Below are 20,272 nucleotides of genomic sequence, written 5' to 3'. Positions count from 1 at the left end.
AAAGTTAGATTCTTTTTGTCTTCACACTGTCACCAAGTGGTTGCTCAAAGGGGAATTGTTGGGTTTTTCTCTAAAAAATGGAGTGAATTGCACTGAGATATCCTGTATGATTTTGGTGTCAGATGAATTAAAACTGAAGTTAAAGACTAGGCTGGGCTGATCATAATAAGGAATCCAGATTGTATTGTATAGTCTGTTAATGTAAAGTTTGTCAGGTAATTTTATAACTTCTAGTTTTTGGATTCCTCAGACAAATATGCCTCCAAATAAGTCCCTTTTTTTTTTTTTTTTTTTTTTAGCTCTTTCAAGTGTAATAACCAAAAGTATGATGAAACCCTGTTTAAACCTGCTATCCTTTGAGGACTCAGCAGGTAGCTACTGAAAGAATTTGGTCTCAGTGACACCCACAGAAAATGTCTTTTATGGAGAAATCTACCCCAAATCAGTATAATTTAAGTGACCTAATTTCCACAAGCTTCAACAGATGGTTGTGCCCGTGGCTGCAAGCCTCAGTTATAGCTGAGGCTTGTGATATAAATGGCTCGTCACCTTGGGAATTTCTCCAACACATCCAATACAGCCCACACCTTCAAAAAACAATGACAGTACAGTCAAGCTAAAAACACAGTTTGCTGGAGGTGACACATGTATACATAACATTTTGTTGTGCTTGCTTTCATCTTCAAAAGACACAAAGGTGAGCCTTTAGCGAGCTGTGGCCAAATAGACTGAGGGACCCGTCATTATTTGATTCTCCTCTCAAAAGAACTGGCCCACTTTGAATAGGAAGGTCAGCCAGATGGTTGTTTCCCCGAGGCAAGGACTCACAGGGACACTTGGGGGATATTAAGTTGCTATCTTTATGCCAGCTAAATGACAGCCTTCAAATTGCTGGCAGAGGCATAATCATGGATACATAACAATTTAGGGTAATTAGGCATTTTAATTAACATGGGCATTTAACTCAACCTGTCTTGATTTTACTGGCAGGCAGTGACCAGTTCATTTTTGAAGCAATGCTTAGTGGAAGTCCACAGAAGTATTAATACTGTGTAATGCAGTGATATTTTAGGCAAAAAAGAAGTAAAGGTTATTTGGCTTCAAGTAAATCCTCAAAACAATTACATAACACCAACTTTAAGATGCACATGATCAATTTTAAATATGTACAACAGTTTGAAGAAGTGAAGGAAGGTCCATAACAAAACGGCATTCCCTTTTTGCGTGAAAGAACTTGACGCACAGACCTAACCTCCACACTATCAAACAACATCACCAGAGTGAAGATAAAGTGAAAATAGTGTTAAATAGGTCCTCTGAGCAGAAACGTTGACAAACGTAACATATATCCTGAAAACGGCAGCTCTCCGCGGATACTAAACTTAGAGAGCGTGTGTGGGAAACCGTCCAGAAGTGGTGGCTCGTCATTTGGGACCTCTCGAAAACTCAGAAGTTGATGTTTTTGAACCGTAGCGGCGAGAGAGAGGAAGGACGCTAGCATCGACTAGCTAGCCGGTCGTCACGGCAACGCTACAAGCATGGGCCCGAAAAAAGTTCTGTCAGCCGAGGAAGGTGACGATATTAAGAAGTCGCTGGAGTTTATGACAGAGGAGATTTCTACTGTCAAACTACAGCAGAAAGCCATCCTGGACCTGGTCGAGGAAGTTAAGGCTCTCCGCATCCAGAACGCCGAGAAGGATCGGCGGCTGGCGTACCTGGAGAACAGAGTGGCGGATTTGGAGCAGTACACCCGGATGAACGATGTCATCATCACGGGGCTTCGCATCAAACCCCGGTCATACGCCCGGGCGGTCGCCGCCGACAATGTAGGAGGGCCAGGAGAGGAAGATGTCAACTCCACGGAGCATCAAGTGGTTACCTTTCTACGGTCCAAAGGTGTGGAAGTGGATTATAACAACATTGAGGCTTGCCACCCTCTACCCCGAAAAAATGAAAGTGACAAACCAGCCATCATTGTGAGATTTGCAAACAGAAAACACAAAACAGCACTGTTAAAACAAGGAAAGAAACTGAAAGGATCCGATGGATTCATGAATGAACATCTGATAAAAAGAAATGCGGACATTGCCAGGAAAGCACGTTACTTGAAGAAACAGGGAAAAATTCAAAATACATGGACCACCAACTGCAAAGTATTCATTAAACTCAATGGAACACCGGAACAAGCCAAAGTGTTGGTCATCAGAAATATGGAGGAGCTGGACAAATACTGAGGTTCAACTTACTCTGGAGGTATGAATACACATGTGACGTGACACACAACACAACACATGGCACAGTCCAAAAGAACTTCATCTGCATCCGACAACAATATCAATATAACTCATTGGAATTCTCTTTATGATAATCTGGAACTGAAAACATTTCGATACACAGACCATAATGTTCTAGACTTAGAAAAGGATATAGACCCGGAAAATAACTTCTTCTACAACATCAGCAGTAACTGCTGCTACTTCACTGATGAACAGTTTAAGCACACCATCAACACGGAAAATAAATTATCAATAATCCATTTTAATAGCAGAAGTCTGTATGCCAACTTCAACAATATAAAGGAATATCTAAATGAGTTGACAAATCCATTTGGAATTATTGCCATTTCTGAAACATGGATCAATGCAGAGAAAGGACTGGACTTTGGACTGGAGGGATATGAAGTGAATTTTGTAAATAGAAGGAACAAGAGTGGAGGGGGAGTAGCTGTGTATGTGGATAAAAACCTAAATTACAAGGTGGTAGAAAGCATGACAACTGTAATTGATAATTTATTAGAATGTATAACAATTGAAATTTATAAGGAAAAAGAGAAAAATGTAATAATTAGCTGTATATATAGAACACCTGGCTCTAGTATTCAAGTATTTAATGACTTCATAGAGGAAATGTTCTCTAAAACAAATCAAAAAGTTATGTTTATCTGTGGTGATTTTAATATTGACCTGTTGAATCCGAAAAAGCATAAAATGACCGACGAATTCCTAAACACTATGTACAGTTTGAGTTTACATCCTAAAATAACCAGGCCTAGCAGAATTACACCACATTGTGCCACCTTACTTGACAATATTTTCACTAACAATATGGAAAATAACATTGTGAGCGGAATATTAATTAATGACATCAGTGATCACCTACCAGTTTTTGCAGTTTATGACACTAATTATAAGAAAAATCAGCATGAAGAACTACTGAGATACAGACGTGTAAGGACAGAAGAAACTATGAATGCACTTAAGAATGATCTATTAAATCAGGACTGGGACAATGTGTACAAAGAAACTGATATTGATATTGCATATGGCATATTTTTAAGAATATTCATGGAATTGTACGATAAAAACTGTCCAACAATAAAATACAACAGAAAGCACAAATATTCAGATAGACCATGGATCACTAAGGGTTTACAAAATGCATGTAAAAAGAAAAATACACTCTATAGGGAATTCCTAAAACAACGAACAAAAGATGCTGAAAATAAATATAAAAAATACAAAAATAAGTTGACCAATATTATACGTGTATGTAGAAAGGAGTATTATAGTAAAATATTGAACAACAATAAACATAATATGAAGGGAATATGGGATGTTTTAAATGGTATCATTAAAAATAAATCTGGACAGCAAAGTTATCCTCAATACTTTATCGACAATGGCAATATTATGGAAAACACTGCTGATAAGGTCAACAGCTTTAATCATTATTTTGTAAATATTGGACCAAAACTGGCAGAACAAATTCCTGAGTCACTGCCATCAGTAGACTGTAGTGAAAACCTGATTGATAGGAACCCTAACTCAATGTTCCTCACATCAGTGGAGGAAAAAGAAATAATTGACATTGTACACATGTGTAAATATAAAACATAAACTGATTATAATGATATTGACATGAAAATCGTCAAGAAGGTCATTGTAGGAATTGTAGGACCTCTAACATATATTTGCAACTTATCATTTCAGACGGGAAAAGTGCCAAACAAAATGAAAATAGCTAAAGTTGTGCCGCTGTATAAAACTGGGGATAGATGCCACTTCACAAATTACAGGCCTGTTTCTTTACTCCCACAATTCTCCAAAATCCTAGAAAACCTGTTTAATAAACGATTAGACAAATTCTTAGATAAATATAAATTACTCTCTGACAGTCAATATGGATTCAGATCAAAAAGATCAACATCTCTGGCATTAATCGAATCAATTGAGGAGATTACGAATGCTATAGATCAGAAACAGTATGCAGCTGGAGTATTTCTGGATCTCAAGAAAGCATTCAACACAATCAATCATGACATATTAATTAATAAACTGGAACGGTACGGGATCAGGGGGGTTGTACTGCAATGGGTGAAAAATTATTTAAGTGACAGGAAACAATTTGTGAAGCTGGGTGTCCATTCCTCATCATGCTTGGACATTGCTTGTGGTGTTCCACAAGGCTCTGTACTGGGTCCAAAATTATTTATTATTTATATAAATGAAATTTGTAAGGCATCTGATATATTAAAATTAGCATTATTTGCAGATGACACAAATATTTTTTGTTCTGGAGGGAATCTAAAGGAGCTGCTGGATACAATTACTTCAGAAATGTGCAAAATTAAAAAATGGTTTAACAGGAACAAACTATCGCTAAATCTAAGTAAAACAAAAATAATCTTATTTGGGAATTCCCTTAAAAATGCACAAGTGCAGATATATATAGGTGGTGTGGAAATTGAAAGAGTACTTGAACATAAGTTTCTTGGTGTGATTATAGATGATAAATTAAACTGGAAGTCTCATATAAATCATATACATAACAAAATTTCAAGAAGTGTCTCAATCTTGAGTAAAGTAGAACACATTCTGGACCACAAATCACTCCACATTCTCTATTGTTCCCCGATTGCACCGTATTTGAGTTACTGTGCAGAGGTGTGGGGCAATACTTACAAATGTTCACTATCATCAATCTTTATATTACAAAAATGGGCCATAAGGATAATCCATAAAACTGGTTACAGAGATCATACAAATCCACTATTCTTAAAATCAAAAATTCTAAAATTCACAGATCTGGTTCATTTTCTCACTGCACAAATTATATATAAAGCAATAAATAACCTGCTTCCTGACAATATTCTAAAAATGTTTTCTAAAAGGGAACGGGGATACAATTTGAGGGGGGAATTAAATTTAAAACATCCTCGTATCCGTACAACATTAAAAAGTTTTTGCATCTCTGTGTGTGGAGTGAAGCTGTGGAACAGACTAAGTAAAGATATAAAGCAATGTCCGAGCATGGCGCAGTTTAAAAAGCGGTTTAAGGAGATGGTTTTTACAGGGTACAGGGAAGAGGTAGAGATTTGATAGGGTGTTCTTGTCTAATATTTTCATGTGTGTACGGGTGCACGGGTATGTTGGTATGGGTATATATATATATTTGTAGGTTGTGTATCCTTTGAGGTGTTAATGGGGTTATTGAAAATGTGTATATGTGCGTATGTGTCTATACGTATGTATGGATAGTTAGAAACATATATGTATATATATTTTTTTTAAAAAAAGAAAAAAAAAAGAATAATAATTAAAAAATAAATAAATAAATGCACATGACATATAATGTAATTGCAAGGAGGTATTTCTGTAGTCTATAGATTACTAGATAGTGGAAAAGGGGTGGGATTAAATAAGCTTATGCTTCTTCCTGCTCCTTTTTGAACATAAAAGTTATTTGTAGTTGTGGTTGCTCGTTTTCTTTTTGTTTTGCTTTGTTTATTTGTCTCTTTTAATTCTATGTTGTTGTACTTTTTTAACATGTTCAAAATAAAGATTCAATCAATCAATCAATATATAACATATAACTATAGATATGATATTTCCTCTGGGTTTGGTTTAGTTTATGCAGGTGGTCTCATGCATGTGCTGTGGGTTTAACAATAATCCATTCTTTATAACAAATTAAATAAAAATCACTGGAACTACTTGCAGTTGGATGCCTGCCTGGGCTAGTTTTAGGCAGTTATTATATAAATGAATCTAGCTAGTAACTTTTTTCACGTTCTTTCACTATATTTAACATCAGTTTCTACTCTTCAGTGCCAAAAACATTAAGTAAATGCTAGGTTAGGCAAATGGACAAAAGAGCTCATGTCTCTTATCAAGAATAATGCAGCAAAGAGAGGCAACATAAAAACACAACCTTTTACTGCCTGAGTGATTCACAGAAGCTCCAGCAGGCTATGAAACGTCTGTAAAAAAAACTCCCACTGTGACCCTTTGGGGGCTCCGTAAAAATAGTCCTAAAAAGTTAAACTTTCTTTTATTAGCGCCACATAATAATGCTACTCATTACAATCATCAAGGTTTAGTGGGAATGATATCAGGTCATGTTGCAGAGAGGTTACTCATGCTGAGTCTACATAGAGTGCTGAATAACCAAGTGCCTGGACTCCGAGTGCCCACGGCTGCAGCAGTGGCTCTGCCTTTTCTTAAAAGAGACAGGTGGCTGTGCTTGCATACTCCACATGTACCCCAAAGCCCCATGGGAGACCAAGTCTTCATGGCAAGCGCTCTAGGCAACTGTCCCCATAATGCGGCACTGTCTCCTTTTATCCCACATAATATATATAAATAAAACTAACCTGCCAGAAGAACTGTTTTCTTTATAAGTATTTACTGTATGTTGCTATTTTCACGTAAAAAGTAAAGAAAAAAGGTTAACTTGATCTCATTCCTCAGGCCAAACTAAACAGGTCTCAGACTGAGACTAAGATAAGGTACAGTTGGCGCATTAGAAATATAGAAAAGGGAGAAAAATCAAGGACAGAAGGCTTTGTGAAATAAAGAAGCAGGGTGGTTGTGTTTTTGTGGCTGGGTTTGGGCAGGAACGCTCAACTCCCCATCTGGTGCCAGCAAAGGAGTATTTGAAAGTCCGGGCTGAGTGTTTGAAATATTAAAAAAGAAAACACCCTGCCAACTGTGTTCAGAGTATTCCAATCACCGGCTCACAAGCCAAAGTCAAACACTGCACATTTTAAAGCTTCCTAAAAAAATACTTTCAATTAGTAGGAGTGATATTCCAATCACTGGCTCACAGACAAGATGGACATATTCAATTATGCTTTGTGCTTTTCTCTTAAAAAATCTGTCACAAACTTGGGAGGACTTGTGGGATATCTACTAACTACTTAAAGAAAAAAAAAGTGACAAATTCCATGATGAAAGCAGCAGCTCTCCTATTGTTTTCCCCCCAAAAGCCTGCCAAGCTATTTTGTGTTCAAATTATTGTCTTGGAGGCAGAGTGACATATTGCACGGTTTGCTGGTGCAAGCATTAGCATTTTTTTTTTAACTTTAAAAGCTGCACTTCACACTGACACTGTCATCGTCATGTTGTCACATGTGCTGGTGTGCCAGTGCACCAGATGGCAGTTGTCACAAATCCCCCACCCCCACACATGCACTACCTCCCCCACATGATGTGACACAATGACTGGCTAGGTGATGGACCTCACTGCTGCAAATGTTACTGCCCCTGGTGTATTCCTAACCTCGTGTGCTCATCATAATGCATCACATCCATAATCAAAGAGGATTTACTTCTGTTCTATGCTACAGTATCGGTCAAAGAGGACTGTGGCGATGCCATGCTTTGTTTAGGAACATTTATCTGTTAATTCATCTCTATTATATTTCATCCACGCATTGAATTGTTAAATGTCTCAAAGCGCTACTTGGCTGTAAGCGTAGTTAGGCGGAGAGTTTGATGTTGGATTGAAAAGTAAGCGGGCCCTGTCAATTTTAAGGGATTTCCTTGAGCCGTTTTGCTGTGAAAATGTCTGTTTTGGCAGAGACTGAGTATATGAGGCAGTTTTAGTAGTGCATTCAGCAGATAAGCCAGCATGCTACATCAGCAGTCCACGCCACTTTCCAAACTCTATTTCAAGGATGTTTCTGAGCATAGCAACAAATAAAATGGGAATATGACATGCACCACTCATTTCTAGGTTGAGGGTTTCGTATATCTTGTTAAAAATAAAAACTTTAAGATGCATTTCATTCCTTCAGTTAAAATAATATTCTAACAATATAGGCAACAGTTAAGAGACTTATATGGGCTGGGTGGATGAAAGGGTTATTTAGTAAAAATCATTACCCTGCTGGCCTCACTCTTGTATGTATTTTGTAAAACACCGAGGGGACAACCACTTTTTAGGATTTGGTGTTTATGAATTTACTGAAGTTATGTTGTTTTTGTAAACCCGGGCAGTGTACTTCTTTTTGCATGACTTGTTTCCTAGAAACACATGTCTACTGGCTGTGCATTAGGCAATTTTCACAGTAATACGCTGCAGTACAGAGAAAAGCATTGGTTCACATCACACTGACTTTGCACAGCTCTTACAAAGACAGCTATGTGCTTATATGTTCTCATATACTTTTAGTGCATCCACTGACTTTCAAAAAGATAAATTCCACTTGCTTTTTTTTTTATCAGTCTGGGCATATATTTGAAAAACGTCTAAAGAAAGAAACACAGATCTTTCCCTCTATGTATTAAATGCCACCGTAATGTTAAACAAGCATCACATACTGGAACAGAGCATAATCTGTTTCTCTGCCATATGCTGTCATGGCTATCTATATAGTCTTTCTACCAAATTAGACATTTTATTGTGATGAAGACGCTTTAACAGGCCACCTGTTGCATAATGTTGCGTTGGTTAAATGTCTACAAAAGTGGCTATTATAATAACACTCTTAACTGACATGCATACAAACATGGTACTAAGTTGTTTCATATTGCACTTTACCCAGAGACAGGTACCTTATATTGTCATATTACCATTGCATGTCTAAATCTGTCATATTATTGTTATACACTGTTCACACAGTGTTTAGGCTTTAGTCTCATGTAATTAAAATGACTTAAACTAGTATTACACACACACACACACACACACACACACACCAGCCTTTTATGACTGAAGGGTAAAAGCCATTGTTTATCCCACGCTGAGGTCAGCTTCACAACTCTGTTACACTTAAATTTTCTTGAGACTCTAGCTGTCATTGGTCATGCAGAATAGCATGCCTTGTTAGCAATACAACACATAACGCTGATGATTATTACAAAGATATGGATACAAGGGTGCTTTAGTTTTCTATAAACATTAAATGTCTCAGATACAAAACTATTTGAGATGTCCTATACTTAACTGAATATTATTATCCTTTAAAAAATGTATTCAGTTATATAACTACTACATTTCCTTGTTAATTCTTACAAGAGTGGGGCAAGTTGTAGCTAAGTTTTTTTTTTTTTTTGCAAACAAAAAACAAAAAATGTGTTGTTTTTTTTGTGCTTTTTTTTTTTTAAAATACACGTAGAAGTAAGATGTAATGTAAATCTAATGAATTCTGAATTGGTCACTGTTTTAACTTCAGATGCAAATCACCTTGGAAACTAGTGATAACGAATGGTTTTATACACTTTGTTCCAATACTTAGTGTTAAAGACCACTACATTGTGTAAGCATTCAACAAACTGTAATAAACTGTCACTTGTGCATAAGAGGTTGATGTGTAGATCTTCTGAAACAAAGTAACGAGCTCCTTCTAAATGTGAAACAGCTGGACATCAGCTTGACCAGATGAGAAGGATTACAACCATCTCAGGCTCTGGGACTTACCTGCTTTGGACCATGATGGTGTCTTGATAAAGGCGGTCAAACATGCAGATCTTTAGGTCAATGTTGGGCTGAAGTACCCATACAGGCATGCTGACTGCCACACCTCTCACATGGATGGGTATCTGTTTGAATGAGTCCTCAGTCACGTGCACTAAACATATCATTTGATTCATTTACTCTATGGCTTTGTAACCTAAAAATGTGTGTGCTCCCTAAGTAATTCACAAGACTAAAAACAAGCTGTTTCTTACTGGTTTGCTGGTTTTATCAGAGAATTTAAAGGAGAAGTCCAGTCTGGTCTCTCCTGGAATGGTTGGAGTGAAAATAATTTCCAGTTTGACACTTTCAAATGGCTCGATCTCTCCCCCACGTACCTGAACATGGACAGACATACTGTTGATACTGCACTTCTCTTACATGAAATGTGTAGTTACACATCTTTATACTGACAAAAGTTTAGTTTTACCTGATGACACAAAGGTATTCCTGTACATGAAGGAGAAAGTGAAAGCTGTGGTGCAGTTATGTAACATTAAAAGGTATGCAGGCATACACTCATGTACATACAGTGAAGGCAAACTGTCAAGGTGGTGAGAGCGTAATAAACGAAAAGGAGTAATAAACCACTGATGCAGCAAGTGCCTTGGTACTGTGGCATCATGATAGTTTGATGGATAATCTGCCATTTAAGACACCAGCCTTCAACCACACAATGTGAAAATATCAGTCAAAATGACAACGATCGAGCCGAGGGCATGCAGGCGCACGCAACACACACAGTCGCAATAATAGCAGAGGGAGAGGTGATGCACCATTAACCCCCCACCGGAGAGATGTAATGAACCCTGAAAAAGTCTAGAATTTCACATGGGCCACAAGGCACACACAGCATCATTGCTAAAAACAAAACAGAGAAGCAGAGTCTTTCAACGACACACAATAGTGACAAAATGTCGACTTTCCACTCAAAATCTTTCAGAATCTGGGCAGATTTCTGGCACCTCAGCTATAAAAATGCAGTCCCTTTATGATTTGACAAGAAGAAGGTTCATGCTCCAAAGAAGATGGACCATTTTTGACTGACTCACAGCCCTCGCCCTTGACTCAATACTTTAATTTAATTCAGCCTGTCGCTATTAGAACAGACATGCTGACTTTCTTCCTACAAGACTATCCTCAAGTCTTGTTCTATCTTCCTAAGAGCAGTCAAATATTCAATATGTTGTTTACTGAATCTCAAAAAACAACATATTGAAAAGCTATATCATAGAATAGCTGAGGGTTTTTTCTATGAAACCACAGAAACACCAAAGCTAGATTACATAACAGTACTAATACTAGCAACACTTGTATACCAGACTATAAATATTAATGTATAGCTGTAACTAGCCCAGGCAAAATGTGTTTCAGCACAAAAGACCGGGCTTCTTGCGACCTCGTAATGAGCTTTTGGGGTATGACTTTGCAAAACTCTGTATAGTTACCTTACTTAACAGAAGTCTATGCATTTTCCAGTCTATGCTATTTCTGGATATTTAATAGATAAAAGGATACTTTAACAGGGGTCCCCATTCCCAGTCCACGAGGGCCAGTGTCCCTGCAGGTTTTAGATCTCACCCTGGGTCAACACACCTGAATCACATGATTAGTTCATTACCAGGCCTCTGGAGAACTTCAAGACATGTTGAGAAGGTAATTTATCTATTTAAATCAGCTGTGATGGATCAAGGACACATCTAAAACTTGCAGGGACACCGGCCCTCGTGGACTGGGATTGTGGACCCCTGCTTTAGAATAATGGGTCCTGATGATTTTTAAAGGTTAAAAGCTCTTTGATGTTCATACTGTCTAACATTACTACTGTGTTACATCAGATGTATAAACAAGAGCAGCTAGGGCTACAACTTGGTTTTTGTTTTAATCTTACCATTAAACATTACTCATCAATCTAAAAACAGTGGCATTAACATAGGAAATGAGCAAGTTTTTGAAGTAGGACCGAATACTTACATCTTTTAGTTTTATGTCACTGGAGTCTGAGGGGGTCTGGTCTGTCTGAGTGTCCAAATCAGATGAAAGACAAGCTCCAGGAACAGTTTTCACACCCTCTGACACTGCCATACACACAGATAAAAGTCACAAAGGCAAGTCATCTCAAAGTTTTATTGTTGAGCAGTTACTTTAAGTGGGCACCTTGTATGGACTAACACTAAAACAATAATGGTGAACCTGTAATTGGTTGATGAAAGAGCAGAGTAATAAGTGATAAGTAAGAAAAAGTAATACTTGGCCTCATTGTAGCAGTATTTTTAGTGTACGCTGGAGGAAAATTAGAAATATCATTTAAATCCAGACAAATAGGCCCTCTGACAAATAACACTGTTTTTCCTCTTGGACACGTGTGGAACATTTTTATGCCAATCTGCAATCTGACCTTTATTTACTAATCTGTGACACAGAAAACATATTGGACAAAATGTACTACAGTCAGCTTCAGAAAGGAACATCAACAGCCTCAAAATTGGTCCAACATCCAAGAGCCTTTCTCGACAATAGAGATAAAATAAAGAAACAGAGTCGGAGCCACTTCAACACAGAATTTCCAAAGCCAGCAAAGCAGAGGCAAAAGACTGAGCAGCTTATCAAAGCATCAGCAGCAGGAAGTGCTGAGTGCAGTGATGTAGACTTCAGATCCGCGAGAACACGAAAGAGAAGATGCCTTGTTGCCACCAGCTGTAAGAGCAAGGTGAACCCTCCACTTTGTGTGTGTGTGTTCTTTTATTTTCGTTCTTACAAGGACTCAATGTCCTAACAGGAATAGAGAGACAGAGGAAAAAAAGAAATCATCTACCACGAGGAGATGTTGTCAGTCCTCATTTTCCTTCCAGAGACTGTTTCAGGGTAACACTGCCTCTCTGTCTCCCACATATTATAATCACTCACCAAGGTGGTGCTGTGTTTGCACAGCATGCTAATGACAGAATACAATATACTGATTTAACCTTGTTCACCATCTTAGTTTAGCGCGTTAGCATGCAAATACCTGGCGAAAACAGTACTAAACACAAATTAGCCTAACGCTGTGGCTAATAATCAGAGTCAGAATACTTTGTATGTAAGGACATAATAATAATAAGATCATAAACAAATGCATTAGACAAAAGAAATGAGCTGATTATAACACTAGGGAAGTTTTATCACCAAAAAGCAGGACTAGAGCACAAATTAACCAAATTAACTAAAATCATTATAGTCTCTCCAGTCAACGTTGGGGCACTTTTTACTCAAAGAATCAAAAACTGCTATTCTGGTATTTTAGCATGTCCTGTGCTTGTCATGAGGAAAACACACTGACAATCATTTGGGAAAAGAAAGACAGAGTGCCCAGTTTTGAATTCATGCTATTATGTATTGTAGTTTAGATTTCAGTTTTTCTAGTTCAGGACACAAACTGTGATGGATAATCATGTCATGTGTGTGTCCATATTTTACCTGATTGTTCTTGCTGTTCTCCTGCAGAGAGCTCCTGACTCTGTAGCTTTGATTGGACATCTTCAGCATCAATGGATTCAGGGCTGTTCTGGTTGTTAGTTGCTGTGTTTTGACTGGATGCCTTTTTTCAGACAAACAAACAGGCAAATATATTCATTTATTTTTACCCATAATATCTGGTATGGGCATCCTGAGACAGAAGCTTTGGAATTCTCTCATGTGAAAATAATGAATGCCATTTTTTTTTCAGTGGTTCAAAATCTTTTGTTTGTTCAATCTACAGACAAAATAGCAGTATAATATATATGGAAAAAAAGCAAGAACAATGTACTTTTTTTATTAGCTGTATTGGAGTTTCTCCTTTAATGTATCCAAGAAACATTAGCTCTTACAGTCCACATAAACAGCTGACCTCAAATGTGTTGGTAGAGACCTGTGGTGGCATCTGGACGTAGCTCGTTTCTGGACTGAGACACGTGGAGCTGTCCAGGCTGAAATGCGTGGCCAGTGCACCCTTGTTGGTCAGTGTGATGGTCCGTGAAATAGTCTGGCCCACAACGTGCGAACCAAAGTCAATGAACTGGCTGTCAACCTTCAGCTAGAGAAAGAGTATAGTCACATCCTGTAATTAGCAATGTCAGTGAACAGCTGCCAGGCAAAGTACATAGTTTTACATACATTATTTCACAAAAAGCTGATTAAATAAGACAGTGAGCAAAAATAAAAAGGCAGTCAGTGTTTTTTTCTGTGGTGTGACCATGCAGTGTGATTCGTTTAGCCACAAATTCATTTCCCTAAATAATTATTAGAGCTAAATTTATAAGGGTAAAAAGCTACAGCAAGACTGGACAAGAAATTTACATCACAAAATACACACAAGACACAAGCTTATGAAATCAGAATTAGCAGTTATCTGTAATTACCAAAAACTTTGGCTATAGCTCACTACTCACAATACACTTCTTTACAGTGCATCTGATGGGCACAAAGAAGGGACCCAGAACTGATGCAAACTGGAGCTCTCCTTCCAAGTCCTCGTTGATCTGCAGAGATTAGATAATGATTTTGTGGTAAGCAAAAACAAAGGCTTCATGTTTGATCAAGCGGCAGAAAACTTGATGCTAAAACAAAGAGTGGGGCAGTGGAGGAGTTGTATGAGTTGTTTGCTGCAAAGGATGTGGAACCAAATCTTAAATAAGATGACTCATCTTGAAGGAAGAACACAACCTTTTAAGAAAGACACTTACAGAAAACAGAGAAGGATAATTAACAACCTCACGCTATTACGTGTATGGCAAATCGGGAAGAAGCTTCTTTGACCAGCAAAAAATATCCACCTGCTGTAAAAGGCTAATTATTTAGCATGTTGTGTTTAAGTTATTCCATGTGATAAAACAGGGAAGATACTACACAATTAATCTTCAGAGAAATACTTCATTTCATCCCTACTCTTGAGTATTTGTACAGTAAGTATGCTTTAAAAAGTTAAAAACAAACAACAGGTGATAACCACTGAAATAGTTTTTGATGAAAATAAAGATTAAAGAAAAAAATAAGTATAGATGTTTAAAGGCAGTGGTGATGCTACAAACCATTGGCTGGAAAATAGCCTGCATGTCAAATGACATCCCGGTGGATAACAAAGTAGGAGGCTGGAAGCTGAAACACAAATGCCAGAAAGTTAAAGATTATTTTCATTTCTTGATCACAGCTTAAAAAGTGAATCACATTACAACATGATATTGGATATTACTGTTTAATGCAAAGCTCTGGTAGGGGTATAAAGAAGTGTATGATTAGCAACAAAATTTAAAGTATAACAGCATTTGCCTTGAAGGTAAAAACCCTACAATGATACAGAGGATACCCCAACAATCAAATGACTCCCTTTGAGCAAGGACTTGGCAACAGTGAGAGAGAAAAACTCCCTTTTAACAGGAAGAAACCTCCAGCAGAACAAGGCTCAGGTAGGGGCAGCCATCTGTTGTGACTGGCTGAGTATGACAGCAATAATATAGTACAGCAAATTTGCTGTTTTCAACAAACGATTAGCAGCTCTAAATAAAATACTAAACTATAACGAATAAGCTAATGTCAAAAGTAAACCTGATGCTCACTTGACAAGCCAAAGAAAACAAAGTGAAACAAAAATGTTATTCTATATGAAAGCCATGTAAAGTGGAATCCATAGTTAGACAAAATATAGCAGTTAATCTTTATTATATTGCAGGGGAATTCATACAAGTAAGTAAAAATTCTATTTCCAAATAAGAAACAAACATGACTGTGAGCTATTTCAAACCAACATGTGTATCTCACAGCACATGTTCGCACAAACCCTAATGCTGCCCCGAGGAGCTTGATAACTTGCTGCCCTTTGAGAGACACGAGAAGAGGCACGATCAATATAAATATAGCAGGCAGGCGGCCAGGGAACCAAGGCGAATTCTCAAAATTCAATAAATAAACAAGAAGTTGGAACCGCACAACTATGAGCATAATTAGGAGTCAGCTACAGTTACAGAATATATACCAGATCCTAAACGAATTGTTGTTGGGCTTGAAAAATACTATGATCCTGTTGCTGTGATAGTAAACTTTAATCTACATTTAAAGACGTAGCTGGATTTTTGTTTGTAGATGAGAGCACCTTGGTGCCAAGTTAACGTCTTTGTCTGAAAAGAGAAGAGCTGAGTCTCTGAAGAGATTCATACAAGTTTTTCTCGCTCTGCCTCACATCCATTTTTTTAAGCTCTGTTAAAAAGCAGAATGAATATGACAGCTTTCTTTCTGTTGACGCGAGGAATACAGACCCAAAACAATAAGAAAAGAATATGGAAATAAGCTTATGTTGAGCTTCTAGTTTTTATAGCAAGTTTCATGTGCCGTTACTGTTTTGATGTTTTGTTTTTGTAAAATATGTTCATGTTGTTTTGGTTGTTGCATTGCTTTGTGAATAAGAAACATAAGCATTCAAGCCCTTCGGCTTCTATTTGATGAACTAAAAAGAGAACATCTGTGTTTTTCGTTTGTAGGATTGACTGTCTCACACACACACATGTCAAAAATACTACACACAAAAAAAAAACAGTTAAACAGCAAACAACCTATAACCACAGTATAATAATGTGCACTATCATCAACTCCAGTGAGCAAAGGGACATTCAGTTTAGCTTAAGGCAGTTGTTTGAAGTTGTTGGTCCAGTTGCCAGGTAAAAAACTTGGAGCAGCCTGGCTGAAGCTGCCATCCAGCTCACCACTGTGATCTGGAAATCTATGAAAGAACTCCACCTGAGTAAATCTGGTAGTAAATGTCACATTGCACATTCATCTTTTTTTCCCTGGTCAGATTTCCTACTTTATTGGTGCTATTCTTCCTAGCTTCAAGACAGCTGGTATGAAGGGATATGAAGGAAAATAGAACAGTTCACTTGGGATTAAATTCTGAATGAGGCGGTCTTTGAAAAAGCCTGCTACAGCCCTATATAAATCGCTTCAAATGAGGCCATACTGTACAGTTTTTATCCTGTAATATCTACTGAAGAGGACTGAGGTGGTGAAGCTTTGTTATACAGTAGTACTAACTATACTCTCAGTTAAATTATACATTTTTGTCCTCATTGGCGTCTACTATAGTAAATCAATAAGGACTCTCTGTCCATAATTCAGTTCAGCATAGCTAAAACACCCTCATAGTCACACTCAACCACTTCTGAAAGCAATTTACTGAGAAGCATGAAAACTGTGTGTCAATAGTACTTGAATAATCTTTCTCTCGTGCTAATTGTTCTGAAGTGAGATCTGGTTCTCTTTACATCAGGTGGCTACAAAGTACAATAATGCACAAATCTTTTCACAGTTTTAGACAACATATAAAAGCAGCAACTTTTTAAGGCTGACTATCTAAATCTTTAGGCAGGTTATACTTTTTTAATCTATCAAAAACCAAAGTGAAGCTGCTTGAAAAGACACTCAGGCAGATGGCTGAAATAAATATGGGCCTGTCACAGAACTTAAGTCTAACTGCAGCGCTGACTGATGCTCATATTTGGATGTTTTTGAATGGACAGACACAGACAGACTACCAAGAGGGCGATTAATAAAACAACAGACTCAGTTAAGTGCAGTGTGGTTTTCTCATGTCAGTCACTGAAATGAACTTTGACAGTTTTCAGGCAGTTGAGAAGACGAAACTAACTTTGTCAACTTGATGGTTTCAATTGGATACAAGCATAATACATAAGGCTGTCAAAGGATCTTCAATTATACAGTGTGAAAAAATCTTTTACAGAAATCAAACGGATGATAGAGCCCTTTAGAAGAGCAGGTGAAACTCGAAGTTTGAGTTTAAATATAAGAAAGACTCCACGTTAATGCTCGACTGACACTGACGGCATTCTATAAACTTTGTTCTGGCATAGAAACGTTTAAGCATCCTTGGAAGATAAAACCTACTGACTTTTGTGACTTTTCACACCCATTCTCACCATACATTTGGCATTCATGGGTGACAGTGGGTGTAGGATTAGTTTTTGCTTCCGAGTCTGGATAAACTGTCCCCAGAACCATTGGATGATTTTCCATTAAGTCCACAGACATTTTTTGTCACAGCAGGATGTCTCTAATGAGTTGGCTCTCCGATTCAGTAACTTTTCCAGTGCCATCCCCAGGCCACAATTAAATACTATGACCAAAACAAACCTTAACTTCTGCAAATTAGACATTTCTACTACTTGCTTGCTTACCATCAGCAGGTTAGTTTAGACCTTATTAGTATTTGCTCAAAAGTAAGTACTGCTGATTATGCACAGGTCTTAGAACCGCAGCTGCTCCTATACATGTATATACTGTGCGTGTAAAAGACAGAAAACTAGGCTAAAGTAAAAATATGCTTTCGCTAGCCTGCGTTGACAGCAGGACTGATTAATTACTCGTTAACAGGATTCTATGTTAGTCTTGCTGTGTTGTGTCTCAGGCTGCAGCCTGTTAGCGAGTGTTACCCATATGGAAAAGATATATATAAATCTTATAAAGTTTGCATCTGTCTTGTGTGAAACTTGTATGAAAAGCATACAAGAGTGAAAACAGATATAAGATCACTTGAAAAATTATATAAATGAAACTTGTATGTTTTGGATACTTCCTAAAACAATATATGAAAGTAATGAGAAAGTGGCCACTTTCATGAGTAAATCATATAAGCCTTACATTATTCACTATATGAAGTAGGCAACATCTTATGCAAGTCTTTGATAAATTTTTATTATTTCTTTTCCATATGGGTAATGTCAGTCATATGCGTTATGTTGAGAGCTACTGTTAAATGCAAATATAGTAACGAAAAACAAATGAAATCAAACCGAAGCCACAAAGGACCATATTTTATAGAAACAAAATGCAAGAGAATAACACTGACTATACCAAAGAGAACATATCACATATATTTAGTAAAGTTCATTTATTAAGGGCTTTTCTCAGACAGCCAGGATTTTTTTTCTTGGATCATCTTTTTTTTTCTTTCTTAGAAAATGTGAATAAAATTTAAGCCTGGTTGGACCAGGACTGTGCTGAATTTGATCTTACTGCGGTAGGATCCTATTTTTACTGTGTAATAACTTTCCCTCTCACTCTGAATGATACCTCTGATTGTATGCTGCTGTATGGTAATAGGCACAAGAGAAAAATGCTAATGTTTTAATGCATGGGAAAGCCCAATTTGGCTCATCTGGACTTTCTCATATTTTTGTTTTTCTTTTTGTTTTTTCCACAGAAGATAGAAGACAAAGATGCACATGTGCCTCCTAAACAGCATGAAAGCAAACTTTGCTTCAGAAAAAAGGAGAGAACAAGACAACAAGCAACCAAGACAAAAGCATAATATACAGTTAAACAATAGTACAGTTAAATCCATTACAATGCAGTGTAAATGAGACTTCAGGTTTTTAAAAACAGTTTGAGTCTAAATTGGGAAAAAAAGGTCAAATGACATATAAAGCAGTACTTTTTGAACTGGTTATTAATTAGCAGTGCAAGTGATAATGTTGTCTCTGTATTTATGGCAGTTTTTGGTTTAAATAGACCAAATTTCAGTTTAGGTTTGATATGGTTTTCAGTGTTTTCATCAGACTGGGTTTATCAGGATTTAAGGAAATCTCGACATTAAATGTAATTGCAGTTGGGCTTAAAGGGTCCTCTTTTACTTTGTCGCCACTGTGAATAGTTTTGTCAGTAACAAACTTTCAAACGACTGAACCAAATGAAACAAACCGTAGGTGTGATCACACCCTCAGTATTTGCCGAGTACCACCATTTCTACTACAGTCCACGGCTTTCTCTCACAACTGATCTCAGGAACATACACGCCACAGAGGGGTGTCTTCCTCTAAGCCAGTCATTTGCAGTAACATGCTAGGATGTGGCACTAACTGCAAAAACACAACTTCTATGCACTGGCTTTTCACCAAATGTGGCAAGCCCAGGCTGTTGTGGTTTTTGCACCAGTAGTGAAAAGATACAGCAGAGCCCATTGTGGCACAAACGCACCTACGCTGGGCAGGGGGTGTCGGGGGAAATGAAGCCAATTTTAGAAATTCAGGGGGCGTACAGGGAACCATGGGCTGGTGTGAAAAAGTCTAGTGTGTTCCTGGTTCCTGGTTCTCTCTCTAGCTGTGCTAATGTTTTTAGCTGGGCAAGCAGTGATGATTTTTCAGTTGTCACGACTGATCTCAATACTGTGTGGTTTCGTGTGTGAATAATTACACACAACAGGCACTGAAAAATACAGGGAGGGTGTATAACAGGTGCATTCATTCGTCAGGATGTTTGAGCGTGACTCAGTTTGTAAAACCGAGGATTTCTGACACCACTTAGCATTTTTTTTCTAGGCTGTTTTGCTTATGATCCTGGTGCAGTTTGTGATTCTGATAAATACAGTGACAGGGTGCTTACAATTTACAGTAGTACCTTCTAAACTTGATATTAAATTTAACAATCATTTCAACCATTTGATATCACTACTGTGACTGCAGTATGATGTAACCAACAGTGCTGTAGTAAAATTTTTATTATAACGTCATAA

At 37.5% G+C, this 20,272-nt stretch overlaps 2 protein-coding genes across 7 annotated transcripts in view; one reads left to right on the top strand and one right to left on the bottom strand.

Moving 5' to 3' along the window:
- Positions 1 to 20,272, bottom strand: part of cfap74 (cilia and flagella associated protein 74) — a 54,735-nt gene that overhangs the window by 23,359 nt on the left and 11,104 nt on the right. For 5 of the 6 annotated variants that reach the window (XM_087833855.1, XM_087833859.1, XM_087833860.1 and 2 more), the window contains exons 15-21: positions 14,787 to 14,853; positions 14,148 to 14,237; positions 13,607 to 13,792; positions 13,195 to 13,315; positions 11,713 to 11,816; positions 9,954 to 10,076; positions 9,703 to 9,824 (exon numbers count right to left, since the gene is read on the bottom strand). In XM_087833855.1, the coding sequence (XP_087689981.1) occupies positions 9,703 to 9,824; positions 9,954 to 10,076; positions 11,713 to 11,816; positions 13,195 to 13,315; positions 13,607 to 13,792; positions 14,148 to 14,237; positions 14,787 to 14,853 (813 nt within the window). The remainder of the gene's footprint in view (positions 1 to 9,702; positions 9,825 to 9,953; positions 10,077 to 11,712; positions 11,817 to 13,194; positions 13,316 to 13,606; positions 13,793 to 14,147; positions 14,238 to 14,786; positions 14,854 to 20,272) is intronic. The other variant, XM_087833861.1, reaches the window with a different exon arrangement.
- On the top strand, positions 1,493 to 19,053 carry LOC148096911 (uncharacterized). Its single transcript, XM_087833862.1, has 2 exons — positions 1,493 to 2,253; positions 18,965 to 19,053. Exon 1 carries the CDS (start codon positions 1,539 to 1,541, stop codon positions 2,232 to 2,234), a length of 696 nt encoding a protein of 231 aa, XP_087689988.1. The 5' UTR covers positions 1,493 to 1,538; the 3' UTR covers positions 2,235 to 2,253; positions 18,965 to 19,053.

Source organism: Neolamprologus brichardi, chromosome 20 (assembly GCF_056152115.1).
Source record: "Neolamprologus brichardi isolate AB-2024 chromosome 20, ASM5615211v1, whole genome shotgun sequence".
Lineage (NCBI taxonomy): Eukaryota > Metazoa > Chordata > Actinopteri > Cichliformes > Cichlidae > Neolamprologus > Neolamprologus brichardi.
Note: the sequence above shows the minus strand (reverse complement) of the source record. Positions and strands in the feature narration are given on the sequence as shown.